The sequence below is a fragment of the Chlamydotis macqueenii genome, chromosome 1 (genome assembly GCF_036417535.1).
Source record: "Chlamydotis macqueenii isolate bChlMac1 chromosome 1, bChlMac1.mat, whole genome shotgun sequence".
Taxonomy (NCBI): Eukaryota; Metazoa; Chordata; class Aves; order Otidiformes; family Otididae; genus Chlamydotis; species Chlamydotis macqueenii.
In genome coordinates, this window is record NC_141556.1 from 122,440,724 (window position 1) to 122,457,827 (window position 17,104).

Below are 17,104 nucleotides of genomic sequence, written 5' to 3' on the forward strand. Positions count from 1 at the left end.
CGCTGCCGCCCCGCGGCCGCAGAAGGGGCGGTTCCGCGGCGGAGGGAAGAGCGTAGAGCGGCGCGGCCGTCGGCAGGGCAGAGCGGCCCTCTGGGGGCGGAGCGAGGCGGCTGCAGGCCGGGCTCCGCTGTCAACACCAGCCAACATGGCGGCGCGGAGGCCCCGCACCGCCTCAGGTCAGTGCGCTCCCCGTGGGCTCGGGCGCGTCCACGGCGACGCGACCCGTCCCGTCCGGTCCCCTAACGGGAAAGGGGAGGAGGTATGGCGCCCGCCCTTCCTCTCGGGGGCAGGGGGCAGCCTGATTCCCCCCCTCGCCGGTGCCGGCGCCCCGGGGGGCGGGGGAGGGATGGCCCCGGCTCTGCCCCTCCCCCGTCGCCCCCCCTCCTTCCCCGTGTCCGCGCGAACAGTGGGGGAGGGGAGGGGCGCCTGTGCGCCAGGCGTCGCGCGCGGCCGTTGGCCCGTTCCCGGACGGAGTGAAACGGCGGCTGCCGGCGCAAGCGGGCGGCCCCTGCCTTCCCCCCGCCCCTTCCCAGCCCCTTCCGCGGTGGCGTCCTGCGGTGTAACCGCCCCGGTGCCGCCCTGGCGGGGACGGGGAGGAAGCGGCGGGTCTTCGGGCGAAAGCCGCCTGGAAACTGGGGTGCCGGCGGAGCCCTCACGGCGGGACCGGGACAGGCAGCCGCCGGTGCCGGGCTCTGCGGAGCCGAACCCGCCGGGCGCAGTGGGGAGACTCGCAGCGGTTTCCCTGGGCCCCGCTGTGCCCGCATCTGTTAACGTGCGGATCTTTTAGTGTATTGCTGTAGCCTTGTGGCGTAACGCCTTTGTGCACAGGCACGCTTCTACCTGAGTGAAGAGTATGCGTAATATTATCCTGCAGGGAAAGGAATATTTTTTTTATCAATTAAAAAAAATCCTCTGGCATTATTATTATTTTCTACACATCGTGTTAAACTTGCATGAGTTTTGATTTGAATAATATTAATTTAGGGATAGAATTAATGGAACAAACAAACAATCTCTGATGGCATTTTTACTTTCTCCATTTAAAGAAGTTAAACAGTTTGCACTCGATACCTCAAAGCTGGAAAGCAAGAAGATTCAATGACAATTTTTTTAACATGGGTCTTGCTATTTATGTTTTAGTACTCAAGAACACTTAGGTGATAATAAAGGGAAAGAATTCATTCCTGCATGTGTTTCTTGCATTGTCTAACCTTTTATCTGTAGTTGTAGTAAGATTTTTAAAAGTTCCTGACATTCTTAAGTGAATGGTTATATCTACAGTATTTCTTTGTAATTCTAGATAATAATTTAATTTCTCTTCCTCTCTGGAATGTTCCAGCATCATTACTGAACTTAAATATATTTAAGGTGAAATATAACCAAAGTGAACTTTGATTCATGTATCTATGTCCATAAAATTATGATACGTTTTTAAAATATTTTTCTTTAAAAAAGCTTAAACCATCCCTTCCCTTTGATGTTTGAGTATATGAGGTATGTAAGATCTCTAATTTGAAGTTGTAGGAGACTTGTTTTGAAAAGCTGACAGAATTGTGCTGCAAGTATGGAACTTAACTGAAGTGCCAGCTTCATCTGTTTCATCCGTTGTGGAAAAGGAACGGAAGTGTTTGTTCGTGGCTTAATAGCGTATGCTAACGTCCAGACCTCTGAGAAAAACACTAGGCCAGAAGGTCTCAATCTTTCAAAGTTTTGGTCTATCCAGAAAAGATGTGTACACTTCTGCATAAGTTAGACATGTTTCACATTGCTTAAAATCGTAAAAGCAATTGTAGTAGGCCAGATGAAAGCCTAGCATCCTGTGTCTGAAAGCCATCAGTTGCAGGATGAGCCAAGAAAGATTTAGCTGGGTAAACATGTAATGGTACTTTCTTGGAACACTTTTAATGATTTTTCCGCCCAGGACCTCATTAGCTATGGTTGTCGTTTTTGTGTTTAACAGCCCTTGGTGGATTTTTTTTTTTCCCCCACTTGAATTTGTTCTGTTGTTATTTGGAGTCCACATCAGCTTTGGTATCTACAGCATCCTGCAGCGAGCTATTCCATAGGTTAACCAGGGCTTCTGGAGGATTGGGGGGTGAAGGAGGGGAGAGGAAGGCTTCCTTTTTTTTTGTGTTCAACTGGCTACATGCTAGTTTCATCTGATACCTCTTGGTTCCTGTACTTTAACAGGTAGGAGATTCCTGTTCACCTTTTCTGTGCCAATTATGGATTTTATAAATGATACCTTCCCTATAGTCTTCTCCTTACTTTGAAGATTGTGGCATAAAATCTCAAAATCCTTATTTCTGTGAGCTGTTGGACCATAGGTACCCTTAAACCATTGAATTAGCCAGTTCAGACCAAAAATGGTTCTGTTAATGTTTGGGGGTCTTACACAGGTTGTTAATTCACTCTGTAACTGAGAAAATAACTTTTTTCTTTTTTTTCCTTTTTAAGAACATGAAAGTGACGATGATTCCTATGAAGTGTTGGATTTAACAGAATATGCACGGCGTCACCATTGGTGGAATCGTGTGTTTGGCCGGAATTCAGGACCAATTGTAGAAAAATATTCTGTAGCTACCCAGATTGTGATGGGAGGCGTGACTGGCTGGTGAGGGAGCATAAATTTTCATAATACTGCTAGACCTTTTACTGTGTTAGAAGATCCCTTTTCAAAGCTAAATATATCTTCTCTAACGGGATTTCCTTTATCATTGATCAAGATTATTAATGTGTGAACAATTTCTTACCTCATTGCTCTGACTCATCGTTCTAAAGTGTTTTTGTAAAACAACAGTTAGCTAAGGGAAGCTAAGTTACCAGTTACTGTGAAAAGGATTTGGGGAAATGTCAGAGCTCTAAAAGTACAAGGAATAAATAGAAAATAACGGCATGTAACTTTTGTTTGTATGGAAAAGCTTATCTTCTTACTAGTATAGATTTAGAAACCCAGTTATGATATTATCGCTAAGATATATCTTATAGATAAAGGAAATGAAAAAAAATAAATGGCAGAATGTACTTTTAATGAAGAGCCCCATTTCATAGAGTCTTTTTGAACAAATTAACAGTCTGCTCTTGTGTTAACTGAAGAGAGATACCACAGCATAGTTAGGCTAAAATAATTCATGGTGAAAGCTAGACACTAAAGATGAGAACTTAAACTGGAAAATGTGGCCACAGCCTTAGCAGCCATGTCAAGGTATTTGTTATTTGTCAAAGGTTTTTGAATGGTATTTGTCTGTTCCAGTACTCTAAAAAATGAAAGTTCAGTGAAAAACATTATGGTAGCACAGTAACTTTTAAAATAGAATTATGAAAGATTTGGAAGATGAAGTAGACTGAAAACGAAATTGTCATGTCCAGGCTTAGTACAGCTTTGAGAAGTGTAGGCTTTGCTTTCAATCTGATTTTTTTTTTACTTGCTTCTGTAGCATTAAAATTATTTTTTAAAGTTACATGTGTATACATAGACTCTGAAGCTTCTAGGCAATAGTTCATCTGGCATCCATAAAAACTGGTTTATTGAAAGGTCTGGAAACTGTATATTTCAGTATCTGTAGATGTATATACACCTCTGTATATTCATGTATATAAATATTAATTCACTATTCATATGCAGGGGGGGGAAATTCCCCTCTGTGTGTGGGCTGGAGGGGGATGGGGTCAGATACCAGCAGAGTTGCCCAGAGAAGTTATGGAACCATCAGCCTTGGAAACATTGAACACTTGCCTGAACTAGGACGCTGAGCAACTGGATTTAGCTTGGAGATTGGGTTGGACTTTGCAGCTGGCCCACTTCTGGGAAGGGGGCTGGACCAGATGACCTCCAGAGGTTCCTGTCCAAACTATTCTATGATACTGATATCTGTGATGTTCTCTATTTGATCTGAGAGTGTTTGGAGACTGCAAACAAAATAATTTATTTTCTCGTTGCCTTGATCCATTAAAAATAGACTAAGGCCGTGTCCCAGTAGAGGGATCCTGCTGATTTTAACTCTTGTGATAGGGAAGTAAATTCTTTTTACCTGAGATAATTCAGTTATGGGTTGTGTACTTAATATAAATGATGGTATAATATCTTTACTTTCTATTTGGGAACAGTTATGATGGCACCTCTGTATTGTTACTTTGTGCTTTATTAACGTGCTACATTTAATAGCAGCATACAACTTTTGTGTATAGACAAGACCTGGAGATCCCAAGCTTACTTTAAAGGGGCCATCAGACAGCCATGAACTAACAACCATTACTCATGTTGTCTTGTGTTAGATAATAGTAATTAAATATTGTTTGTATTAAATATTTAAAAATGTGAAATAATAAATTTGCTTTGTTAAATGAGAAAATAATAATAGTTGTAGTTGGGAATTTTGGAGTGTGGCATTGTTCAGCAGACAACTTCACTGGATTGGGTTTTTTTTGTTTTGTTCTCCTAAGGTGTGCGGGATTTTTGTTCCAGAAAGTCGGAAAGCTTGCAGCAACTGCAGTAGGTGGTGGCTTTCTTCTGCTTCAAGTATGTAGAATTTCATGCTTTATAAGTTGGCAACTGTTATTTACTAAGCAATAGGAAAAACACAGCTGTTGAGTAAAATTTAATTAGAAGACTTCTTATCTACTTGATCTTTTTAGTCTTACCAATCAAAAACTTATATTTCAGCTGGAATACTGGGTACAAGAGATATTTCTAAAAATGAGTGGGAAATCAGAATCTACTCAGTCCTGTAAAATAGTTTGTAGTAAGCCAGAAGAAACCTTCGTGCAGAAACTGAGATGCTGTATGTGATTCAGTATTGCCAGATTAGAGGAATTGCCTGTAAATCTGTGGTCGGGGAGATGAAGGAATTTAAGCTGTGTTTATTTGAAATAGATTTGAGAATTTTATCTGTGCTTTAGAAGAAGCAGGCTGCTTTGGCAGTTGCTTGGAAGGCTTGCTTTGGTACCATTATGAAGCCATATTTCAAATCCAAAATTTTAAAAATGATGTTACCTGGCATGGCCATTTGCATTTTTAATCAGATGTTGTGGTTAGGGGAGGACATATTTCCAAAAAGCCTTCAAATTAGATGACAAAACTTTAAGCGAAGGAGAATTTCATATACCTTTCTGTAAGATGCCAAATATATATATATTTTTTTTTAACTGGCATTTTTCATGTCTTAATACCTGTGAGCTTGTAATTTTTCCTCAGATCGTTCTAGAGGAAATAGACTGGTGCCTGCCTAGGTTCATGCAAATAATATACCATATTTTGAGACAGGATGTTGAAGAGATAGATAGATAGATAGATAGAGATATATGTTTTTTTTTCTTTCCAGCATCACCCTGGAGGGTTTCTGAAAAGCATATCCCACTTTTAGTTATTCCTCTGATTGTAATGGCTGTTGCAGTCAGCCATTGATCAGGAAGGCTTGAGTAGTACCTCTGCTGCTCTGTAATGCATCAAAATGTCATAGCTTTGTGAAGTACTCTTACTTCCTTCATGATCATATTCTCTACTGTTTTGGGGTTTGATTTTTTTTTTTTTTTTTTTAAACCCCTCATTGAACGTACAACTGAACTGCAGCACTTACATGAGAGTGTGCTCTTGGAACTGTTTGGTTTAGGTTGTTTTCAACAAATATAAACTGTATTTTGTTTTGAATCACTCAAAAGCATCAACAACAATTTTAAAAGTCAAAGAGAAATAGTTTTGATATGAAGCTTTGTAGTATTTGCACTCATTCCACCTCACCATTGTGCATTGATGACCTTTTAAAATCTCCTGCAAATCATTGGTTATTGGGCTTGTACCTAAATATAGGCATGAATTTTACAAGAGTGTTGAATCTGAAATAATTTAGAATCATCCAAATGTAAATTTTTGGCAAAATGCACTATGCCAGCAAATGAATCAATTTGATAAGAGTACTTTGGACTTCCTTAGCCCGTAATGTATATTTCTGGATCATGAGGGAAGAATTAAATATTTATATATATATAAATACATATATTTGTGCAGTGGATCTTGAAAGTACTTGTCATGATTTTCATCTAGTTGACTTAAAGATCTGAATCTCTATTCCCATGTTGTATGCCATTGGTCTTAATTCTTTTAATGACAATTCTTAACTAAATATGACTAAGGCCTGACATCCAGGGGTAGCAGGCAGAATATTGCCTGCAGGTGCCTTCATTAGTGCTCCTGACTATAGGAAGCTGAAAAGTTCAAACTAAGATCTATAGACAAAGAAAAATATAAATTGCATAAAACACATCACTTGTGCAGTATTTTTGCTTCTTGAGCTGTGAAGTTTGGGGAGCTTTCCTGTACATAAAATAGATTTGCCATGTGTTTGAGTGTTTGGTTTCTTAGTTGATCTCATTTACACTGTATCTGAAAAGGAATATTATCCAAGAGGAAAAATGAGTTGCATATTTTGATTGAGTTGTCTGTATCTTTAATTGAGTTAGATCAAATTCTCTTGGAAGGGAATGAAGTAAATGCCTTTGTCTTTCATTTTAATTCAAAACATTTTGCATTTTAAAGCTGAGTCATAAATTCTGTAGTGTAATTACATTTCTGTAGTCTTTAATTTTTTCATTTAAAGATCACACATCGTTATTTTAATTTCCCTATGAATACATGTTCAGTGCTTCCCCTGAGTGGGCAGAGGAGCATTTCAGCCCATGACTAGAAACTTCCTTTTTATCTGTAAGTTTCTCTGAAGTTGTAGATTTAATTTCAACTCCTGATTGCAATATTGACATTGTAATTACCTGCTAAAACAAAAAAGAACTACAGAAGGCAAGATTCTTGGCTAAAGCCCATTCAGTGAAACATTTCAGTCCTGAAATTAAAAAAATGCATTTTTTTCTTCAGCGTGTGATGACTTCATCTCAAGAAATCTAGTAGGAAACTGAAAGAAACACATTTTTGGAGTGTTTGTACAAGAAGCAAAAAAAGATTTTTGTAAGTGCCTCTTTCTAGATGGAAAGTTTTCAGTCTTAATACAGATTAAATTAAAAGTAGTCTGAGGAAGAGAATAAAAATTACATTAAGGAATTTGCATAGTTTTTCCAAATTAAGATCTGTTATCACATCTTTGTGCTGGATATTTCAACAGCTTAATTTGATCAACTAACTATCCTTTTTTATTGAAATAGATGGAGTTCTTAAATATGCTGGTATAAGACCAATACCCATACACTATATTAAAGAAAATCTAATTAATTTCTCATAGCAAGTAAGGAATTTTCCTTGTATAAGTTCCAATTTATATAGCACATATTTTAGTGAAATGCTGAAGAGTAGAGAAGTATGAATTTATGTAGTTCTGCTATAATGAATTAGTTAAAACCAATTATTCTTAACGATTCTCCCTGTGTTTGTAAATGCTTGTATTTTTAATGGTTTCGTTGCTTTTTGCTCTGTAATGAGCATACAAATTGCAGGGTTTTTATTGTGTGCTGACTATTATTTAATTATAAAGTGGTATTTTTGTTTGGTTATTTTTGCTTTCACTAATATATTTTGCCCCATTCCATTAACATGGCATTGATCAATTCAATTCAATTATTCATTAAAATACTTTATAACTTTAGAAAAATAATTATTTGAAAACAATACAGGAAGCAAAATAAACTAAGAAGTTGGATGGGGTAACTAGATGATCTTTAAGGTCCCTTACAAGCAAACATTCTATGATTCTATGATATCCTTGGCTATATATTGTTCCGGGAGTTTGTTGATACCATGCCATGATGATATTGTGGCATCTCACTGAAGTGAGGAGAGAGCAACGTGCTTCTGGAAGCGGGGACTTAAAAAGAAAGAGTTGTATTCAAATTTGTGTTGAATATCTGATTTTACAGTTGATATCTGCAGACTTTGAGGGAACATTCCGTGGAATAACCAAAGCAAATGGTAGTTGGAAGTTAGCTTTTTAAAAAAATGCCATGTTTCTGGCAGGTTTTGACATGAAATGGAGGGGCATCATTTCTCTGCCTTTGTAAGCTGGAGTAGTTTTGCTGGTTACGGTGGAGCTGTGCCAGCAGATGGTGGCTGACGATACAGCCTCTGCAGTTTAACTCTTACAAAAAATGTTGTATTATTTCTCAGTCCCTCCTTGTCTCTGTATATTGAAGTTAGAGACTTGTCACATCTGTTCTGGAAACTGGGTGAGGGTGGTAGGGTTCGCTACCTATCTAAGTACCGGAAGATACCTAGAAGTGTAGATGGCTTCTGTATGCTGTGCAAGCGGCTGAACACAGAAGCACGCCTGTACCTTCCAGGCTTGGTTGGGCTTTTTTTAGTATGAGAGATTTTGTCTTTGAGGAAATTAAAACTCTCTTGTCACACCATGCCATATACATTTTTTTCTCTTAAACATTTTTTTACTCATTACTCCTAATGTTTCACAGTAATGAGGTACTTGCATGCCTGTCCAGTATCACCCCCAAAATGAGGTCTTCCCATTTGACTCCCTGTATTCTTTGATTAATTTAGAGAAAGATGAATGTATTTTTAGTAATCCTGCATTGATGTACTTTTTTCAATTGCCTTTTTGTAAAAAAATCCATTATTTTTTCAATAGTTCTGGAAAATCTTGAACAAAAAAAAACTTTACTAATGTGATATATGAGAGTTATGTATCTAATATAAATATTATTCCATTATTATACATACATATACTTACAGATTTCTGTATGTATAGATATATACATCTCCCATATGGCTCTTTCAGAATATAAATATAAGTATAGAACTGATAATGGAATATTATTATTTTAGTTTGCTATTGAAGGGGCTGAGTTTAAAAATACTAATGAACTTTTAAGAATTTTTGTTTATGTAAATTTATTGTTGTCAGCAAATAGGGGTTTTTTTATTATGTAGTAGGGTCTAAAAATTGAAGTGTGCCTCACCAGCGTTTGAGTTCAGTGGGATTATGTCTGCTTTTACGTACAAAGTTATATAATTAGTAGGATTGCAGCCCAAGTAGATATGACACAGGCTCTGAATGTCACTGTGGTGAAGTACAGTTGTGGGGGTTTTTTTTTTGTTTTTTTTTTTCCCTCAGTTATAAATTTTATATTCAAAACATTGTCCTCTTCTGCTTATTTCATAGATGTGTACAAAAATACAAAAGCAGAACGTAAGATTTCTGCTACTCAGTTCAGGGAGAAAAGTAGTATAACTTCTATTATGTAAACTGGACTTTCCATTCAAATGTAAGTTGTAACTACTGGAGAGCTAAACAGAACTTAATTAAAAACTTCTGCCTAATCCTTGTACTACATGACTAACTGAGCTAATTAAAGTAGTCTTAATGAAATGTTTATTTTAAAGTCCCATTTGTTTATATTTTTTTACAACTTTGAAGCAAGCAAATATATTAGCATTTCTTACATTGTTTTGGACTGGGTAGATTAGTCCATATTTAGTTTCCAGTGTTATGAGTTAGAAGGCACCAATTCAACACTTGGGCCTTTTTAAAATTCTTGTGGTAATGTTAAATTTCTAAAATAAAAATTACCTCAACGTGCAACTCCCCCCCCCCCCCCCCCCCCCCGCCACCCGTAGTGTCTCATCCAGTGCCTTGTTCATATTTTCATACTGTATAGGTGGTCCTTAATTAGTTATCCCTGCTTAATGCTAGTGGCTATGTGGATAAGTGGTTTTATAATAGGCAGGCAAGTTAATTTTGCATTTGTCCAGTGAATTTTTAAATTTTGTTCAAAGATGGAAACTGATATTTACTTTCTTACATAGGTGGTCTTTTAGGAACTTTAATTTAGACAAAATCTGTCTGCCACTTGCCTCATTTTAGTTTTTTTTTCTTTTCAGGATCATGAAGTTCTTATTTGTGCTGAAATATGTTGCCTAATTATTGTGGCTGTTGTTTTAAAACAAGTTAGATGGTATAGTTTTAGCTATTTGGTAGAAAGAACTATATGAAAAATAAAATTCAGTTCCTGTACATGATGTAAAACATTTATTTTTATGCCATACTGAATAAATTGTATATTTAAATATCTGTTTTACAAAACTTCATTATCTGTGAATTTTATTTACCAATTCTGCTTATTTGCATAGAACGCTCTTACGTAAGTTACATGAATTTGCCAAACATGACCTTAAGGAGGATCTGAGAAATATTATTCTTAATCAACTGTTTTTTGTTTAACAATCATTCACCTTTAAATATAGTGGTCTGTATCTATTTGGTTTAGCTGTTAAAAAAAGCAATAATCCTTAGTTTTGATTTTTCCTCTTTTTTTTTTTTTTCACAACTAATGAGTTTTAACTGTTCTCTAGAGCATGCAGTAATTGCCTGATTTTTGTTTGACTTTTTTTTTTAACTATGATCTTATCAACATTTAAATACATATTTTTTGGTGAATTGTCTTAAGGAAATTGGTGGGACTGGCAGTGTTGGTCAAGTAATGGAACATCTTACTTTTTTCCAGGATAAAATCTTAGTAAGAGAAATAAGGCAAAGGTTTGGGATGATGGTTAAACGTCCTAAAAACCTCATGGATGTTGTTCAGGCATTTTGGGAGTTTGTAAATTGATGTGAACAGTCCCCCAAAACTTACCCATTTTACTGATGTTACAGAACTTCTCCTGTACACAGGCCATGCTGTTTTCTACTTACTGGTTTTGTGGAAAGTATGAGAATTCTCTTGTAGTAAATACTTTTTTTTTTTCTTGGACAGTTTAAATGATGTAAGATAAAATAATAAGTTTCAGTATTTCTAGAGATTATTATGATCAGTCCTGAATATCCTGTCACAAATCAGAATTCCACAGTTCTGAAAGAAGCTGAAATGAAACAGTTTTTTCATTGTTGTCCTATGAACATGCTTTTCTTTTTCCTTTTCTTGCAAGTAAAGTTACAGTAAATGCCGAAGGAAAAATACTGTTATTTAAACTTTTATAACTAAACAATAGAGAAGTGGTAAAATTAACAGTAATGCACTGAATTTTGTCATTGCGTGTTCTAATTTGAATTGCTGCTACTGTGGAAAATACTAGTGTGTGAAACATTACCTGTTGTAATTGGAACAATCTATTTTCCTATATCTGCAGTTAAAAAAGAAAAAAAAATTGTAGGTGCTAAGATTCTGTATTTTGACTCATAAAATGTTAACTACCACTGTACTAAATATGCTTTATTTTCCTAGATTGCTAGTCATAGTGGATATGTACAAGTTGACTGGAAGAGAGTTGAAAAAGATGTAAACAAAGCAAAAAAACAGTTTAAAAAGCGTGCAAATAAGGCAGCACCTGAAATCAATACTCTAATTGAAGAGGTAAGTCTAGGGTGATAAACTGTTTTCTACCACCCAATTTTTCTTGCCTTCCACTGCAGGTGATGATTAGTTGAAAATGCAGGTGCAAAACTGGAAGGCATCTGAAATGGGCTGGCTGTATACTTTATTGAAAGTTATCAGATTGTACTCTGTTTTGTTCATTTAGCTTTCTATTTTGTTCACTCTGAAAGATGACACAGACTTCCAATTTCATGCATTTCTACAGCTGACACGGCTTAGAGACTGCCATTGGCTTTGCCCATTTGTCTGTGCAGGCTCTTGGCTGGTGAGAAAGCCAGTAAGGTCATGACATGGTAAAAAGTTGAGTGTTGTGGTTAAAACATGGTAACTGCAAAGACAAAACCCAAATCATCTTAGTCTGCTGATAACAAAATTACTTGGTTGGAAAAGACTGACCTTTCTCTCTGGAGAAGAGCTGTAACTGCTTTGTAACTAGAGTTGTGGTTTTTATCTCACTGTTATACAGTCTGAAGAATATCTGTCTTCAGAGTGTGTCAGTTACATACTGTGTTGCAGAGAGCCTGTGATATTGCTCAGTGTCACTGAGGCTGTTTCATTCTGCCAGTTGAAGACTTTTATTTAATTGTTTTGTTTGTTTTTTTGTTTTTAATGCTTAGCCTGATTTTACACATTTTCACATTTTATATAGGCGATCTCAGTTTCTTTCTCAATTACTGTGAATCCTGACTTGGAATATGCTGTAGACAATATAACAGCAGCCACACTAGTGCTCTCTAATTAAGAGTTTTCGCATCTCAGATTTAACCTGTATGGAGTTGCACATAGGTTGAAAAAATTACCTTAAATTTTAATGTGAATCTGAAGTGGAAGTTCAAGAGAGATGGTTTTCAGCATCTTCTGTACCCCAAATAGCTTAACCTGTCCTTCTCCATTGCCCTGTGGGAATGGGTGGGACAGGGCAGGATTTTTGATTGTTTCCTCTCGTGTGTGCTCTCTCTCACGCTTGTATGCTCTCTCCCTCCTTATGTTACTTTCTTCTAACTGTATGCTAGTAGCCAGTCTGAAGTGTTTGAAGTGGAGGATTTATGAAATGGCACAGGTTTGATATAACATGCTCTGTGCTATTACTTAATGAAATACTGTACACAAATGTTATACATAAGTGGGTTGTGTAGCATTAAGTTGTTAGGAAACCGGCTCATGATGGAGTGAAGTGTATTTCTCTTTCAATGATCTAGTTTTCCAAAAACCAGTATTTTTAAAAAACTTTTTTCATATGATTGAAATTGAAGTCATAGTGGTGCTCACGCTTTCTTGATAAGGGAGTTTGTAAAACATCTGTCTTGTTTTAATCAAAACAAGAGTAATATTCACATAAAATTGCTATGACAATTCGTCTGTATTTTGACTTTTTAAATGCTAGCTGTATTTTACCTGTATTGTTAAAGACAGCTGAGAGTCAGCTTTCACTCCATTGATGCCAGCAGTTGCCACCTAGCTTTATATATTTTTAAACACATTGCTTCCCCCCTCCCCATAACTTTAGCATTCTTGTTTCCAGGCAGTTGTGATGAGTATTAAATGCTACAGTCAGACACAACTGACTCAGTTCTTTACAAATATTATTTTTCTTTTCAGTCAACAGAATTTATCAAACAGAACATTGTGGTGTCCAGCGGATTTGTTGGAGGCTTTTTGTTAGGCCTGGCATCCTAAGGACCTGAACCGTCTCTTCCTGATGGCATTCATGTCGGCAAAGAACAGTTGTGGTGACACGCTGTCTTGAAGCAGTGTAGGTCACTGGGCCTTCCAGAGCAGGACGAGTGGACTAGCTAGACAACTTGGAAGCTTTTACATTTCAGGCTTTTGCCTCTTGAAGCTTGGCAAAACTAGGATTTGCTGAAAAACTGTGCAGTGTGCTCATTATAGCATTTCTGGGCAAAACTGGTTCATCTTCATCATGACTCTTTTTATCTATGACCTTTCAAGATCTAGCATTTTTTAAAATGTTATTCTTGGAATATAGATATGGAACCATACTGTAAGAAAGAAAGCTCCATTTCTATGTTTTTGGTTAAATATTGTTTATTTTAAAAGTATTTTTCTTCAGGCTGTAGTAGGTATTATCAATGACTACATAATGTATATGATATTGTAGGTTCAGCCTCATGTTCTTTAGAAGTCATTGCAATAATCTATCAATCTGTAATACCTTTTTACAGAGTATTAAATAACAAAGACTCATGAGCTTATTAAAGATGAAAATGAACTTTGACTCTGGCCATTGTGTACATAGAAAATAAGAAAGTCTCATGTTTATAGCCTGCAGGCGGCTGGTAAAAGTATTTGCAGAGATACTTGTGATATTTGTGTGCTAAGTGAATGTGTGTATATATATATTATTTTTCCCAGATGTGTAGACGTGCAGAAACTCATTGATAAAACTGTAGAACACAGATAATCATTGTAAGCGCAAACTCCACAGTGATCTGATGCTTAATTGTTTTACACTCAGTAAACCATGGAGGTCATTTCACACTTCAGTAGTTGGTGAGGTGAAGAGATGAGGCTTCTGTCTGAGCACTCTGTGAGGGCTAGAACTTTGTAGGGCTCGATAGCACATCAGTACAGTGCACCCTGAGTGAACTGAAGGCTGCTCCTGCAGTCCATTTTATCTGGAAATGATACTCACTTTCATACTCAACTCTGTTGCCACCATGTTCTCCTCAATTTAAACAATTTTTTTTTTACAGTTGTCACTTCACTTGACTTTCACTGTCTAGGATGTCAGCTATGGAAAATTTAGGGTACATACTGACTTCAGTTCGGTTATTGGAAGAGTGCCTATTTATTCTGAAGTCTGGGAAAGCAAATGGGACTTAATCTGCTCAATGTGTTTGCTGCCTTTGACGGATCAAAGCAGGAAGTGAATTCTAAAGGAGACTGGAGGCATAACTGAATGGGCTGGAAAACGTGCTCTGAAGTAGTTTTTTAAGGTGGCTGTGCGTCGTGGTTTAACTCCAGTTCGCAATCGAGTACCAGACAGCTGCTCACTCACACTCCCCCTTGCCACGGGCTAGGAGAGAGACTCAGGAAAAAAAACAAACTTGTGGGTTGAGTTAATGACAGTGTACTAGGATAGCAAAGGAAAAGATAACAATATATATGTAAAAATAATAATAGGAATAACAATAGGAATAATTAAAAAATACAAAATGAATTATGCACAATTTCTCACCACCCGATGACGAATACAGCCCATCCTGAGCAGCAGTCACAGAACAAAAAAAAACCTGAAAACAATGCTGGATGATTCTGAACAGCGAGAGAAAAATGAGCCAGGTGACTGGCCAACTCTCACTTATATACTGAGCGTGACCTTTATGGCATGGAATACTCTCTTTGGCAGTTCGGGTCAGCTGTTCTGGCTGTACCCTTCCCATGTTCCTCCACCTGCACATGAGCAAAACCTGGGAAGCTGGAAAGTGTCCTTGGTCTCTTTAGCAACAACTCATAACATCAGTGCGTGTATCAACATTCTTCACATACCAAATACCAAGGAACATGTTAGCATCCTAAATATTTTGTTTTAAATGCAGTTTGTAAAGCTATGTAAACACAATTGTTGCGGTTTATTGGAAGTGGGAAGCCCAAGGAGGAGTGTGCGTGCTGGGTCATGTGGGATTTAAAGAAAAAATAAGAAAGACCACTGTGTTAAAATAAGAAAATTTCTTTGCCTTGGTGTTCAGTCCAAAGGATAATGGGAAGGTGACCAGTTAGCTCTTTTCTGCTGATGAAGCTAATGGATTTTTGGCATGTCAGAAGAGTTGCTGAAGCCAAGTGACGTGAGTCACCCACCCTGACTGGAATGAACTCGGACATTCTGAAGGGCTTTAGGAATGAAGTGACCACCTCAGTAGCATGAACCTGTAAATTTGCATTTTTAAAAAGAGTCTACTCTGTGAAAGGATTTAAAGGGAGCACCTTTTAGTGTGCTTGCTAAAAAGGCTGCTCACGTCTCCAAGGAATACGGTTCATAGTTAAAAGTAGAACTAAAAAAAAAAACAACCCAACAACTTAGTATGCAAGACTGATTTCTGCAGAGGAAAGTTGTTCCACTATTCTGTTACCATTATCCAAGATTCTCAGTAAGGCGGTGAATAAAGAACTGATCGAATTAAATATATTTGGAGTTTTAATTATTATTTTATTTTTTGAAGCCTTTGGAATAAGAAGCATAATGTTGTGGTAGATGTGAAACTGCCTGAGGGACCAAAAAATAAGGAAAAATGGTATAATTGAAAGGTGAACTCCAGTGGTTTGTATTAGGATTGGCCTTACACAGTGCATTCATGACATGAGAGGAAGAATGACTGCTGACACAGCAATATTTGCTAAATTCTTTGATACAGTTCCTTAGGTTGGCGAGGTAGAGGGGATGCTACCAGGATCTACAGCTGGAACTGCCAGCGTGAGGAGATGCGGGAGTAGCAGACTTTGATAAACATGAAGTATTGAGACAAATAAATGCAGCATTTCTTGGAAATACCTGAGATTTTATGTATATCAGCTCAGAACAGAGTCTTGTGTATCACTGTACGTAATGGAATGCTCTGTAGAGTTACGGTCAAAAAAATAAATGGGATCATTGAGAACAGAATGGAGCATAGTAGGAATACTGTGTTGCTGGTGGTAAGTCCTTTTACTCTTTGAGAAAAACTAATGTAGGCTAAGAAGACTCAGAGAGGGACGAAATAAAGATTGAAGAAAATATTTTTGAAGAGCATTTTTTTTTAAAATGAGAACATCCATTTTAGCAGATTAAGAAGGAAAGTGTTAGAAATTTGTAAATTAGTTAAAGGCTGAGGCAGCATTTCTATGTTTTTTTATTGTGTAGTTGAATAACTTAACTGGAAGGTGGAAAACATGAACCTAGCAGAGGGAAACACCTTTTCACAGAAGGCGTAATTGGTCCGTGGAACTCATTTGCGCTACGTGCTGATGAAACCAGGGAACAAGCTCCATTCAGGGAAAGATGGGGCAACACTGAAGTAAATTGCAGGAGTGCTCAGTTATATCTAAAGTTGCCTGCTTCTACAGGCTTGTAACAGTTGTTATCAGTCAGTTTTCAAAATTGAATACTAAGCTAAATGACTGACTAAGGCACGCCATATATCCCTCTGTAGTGGACAGCTAAGTTTACTAAATAATAAGTTTTGGGAGAGATTGCCAATAATTAATATATTTTTATTATCTTAATGGGATAATCCATTTTCTGAAATTATTTCTTTGTAGGTAAAGCTGCATTGGGCAATAAGTTTTAATTTAGAGTGACTTAATTTTTCTGTTTTAGCAACAGACTGAAAATTAAGATATTGTTGTTAAAGATACAGCTGTCTCCTAGATTCAAGTGCATATCATGAGATCTTAAGAAGGGGGGATGCATACAGAGTAAAATGCAGAAGTCAATAGTGTGAGTCAAAATTGGTGCACATTTCATAACATACATAGCATAGAGTAACGTCAAGAACCATCAGTAATAATACCTCCTCCTAACTTTGTGAAAATTCTTGGAAATCTCAAGGAATGTAAAGATGGAAAAAGATTATATTCACCCAAATTCAGCACACCTAGAACTAAGTGTGATTTTGGAAGAGAGATTGAGCATTAAAAAAATGTGAGGTTTGGTCACCCTAGGACTGTGCATGGGGCAGGCAAGTGGTGGGGGAGAAGGAAGAGAATCAATTCTGCCAAGAGTAGGAGGTTTTGTCCTCCCTTGTCTTTTGTATTTTATTTCAAAAATTAGACAGGAATGATGGGC

General features: G+C 37.4%; 1 protein-coding gene across 2 annotated transcripts; it reads left to right on the top strand.

Moving 5' to 3' along the window:
• Positions 1-43: 43 nt before the first annotated feature.
• FUNDC1 (FUN14 domain containing 1) lies at positions 44-13,558 on the top strand. Of its 2 annotated transcripts, none has more exons than XM_086766301.1 (5): positions 44-176; positions 2,458-2,614; positions 4,444-4,519; positions 11,173-11,301; positions 12,922-13,558. In XM_086766301.1, exons 1-5 carry the CDS (start codon positions 146-148, stop codon positions 12,997-12,999), a joined length of 471 nt encoding a protein of 156 aa, XP_086622427.1. In that variant the 5' UTR covers positions 44-145; the 3' UTR covers positions 13,000-13,558. The 2 variants fall into 2 exon arrangements, with proteins under 2 accessions (XP_086622427.1, XP_086622436.1); XM_086766310.1 differs by lacking the exon at positions 44-176 and adding an exon at positions 1,519-1,713.
• The last annotated feature ends 3,546 nt before the right edge of the window (positions 13,559-17,104 follow it).

Bases quoted from the DNA above. Each gene is read 5' to 3' on its own strand.
- FUNDC1 (XM_086766310.1), top strand. From the start codon at position 1,650: ATGCTAACGTCCAGACCTCTGAGAAAAACACTAGGCCAGAAGGTCTCA. The intron at 1,714-2,457 runs GTCTATCCAGAA...TTCCTTTTTAAG, and splicing joins CTCAATCTTTCAAAGTTTTG to AACATGAAAGTGACGATGAT. The intron at 4,520-11,172 runs GTATGTAGAATT...TTATTTTCCTAG, and splicing joins GTGGCTTTCTTCTGCTTCAA to ATTGCTAGTCATAGTGGATA.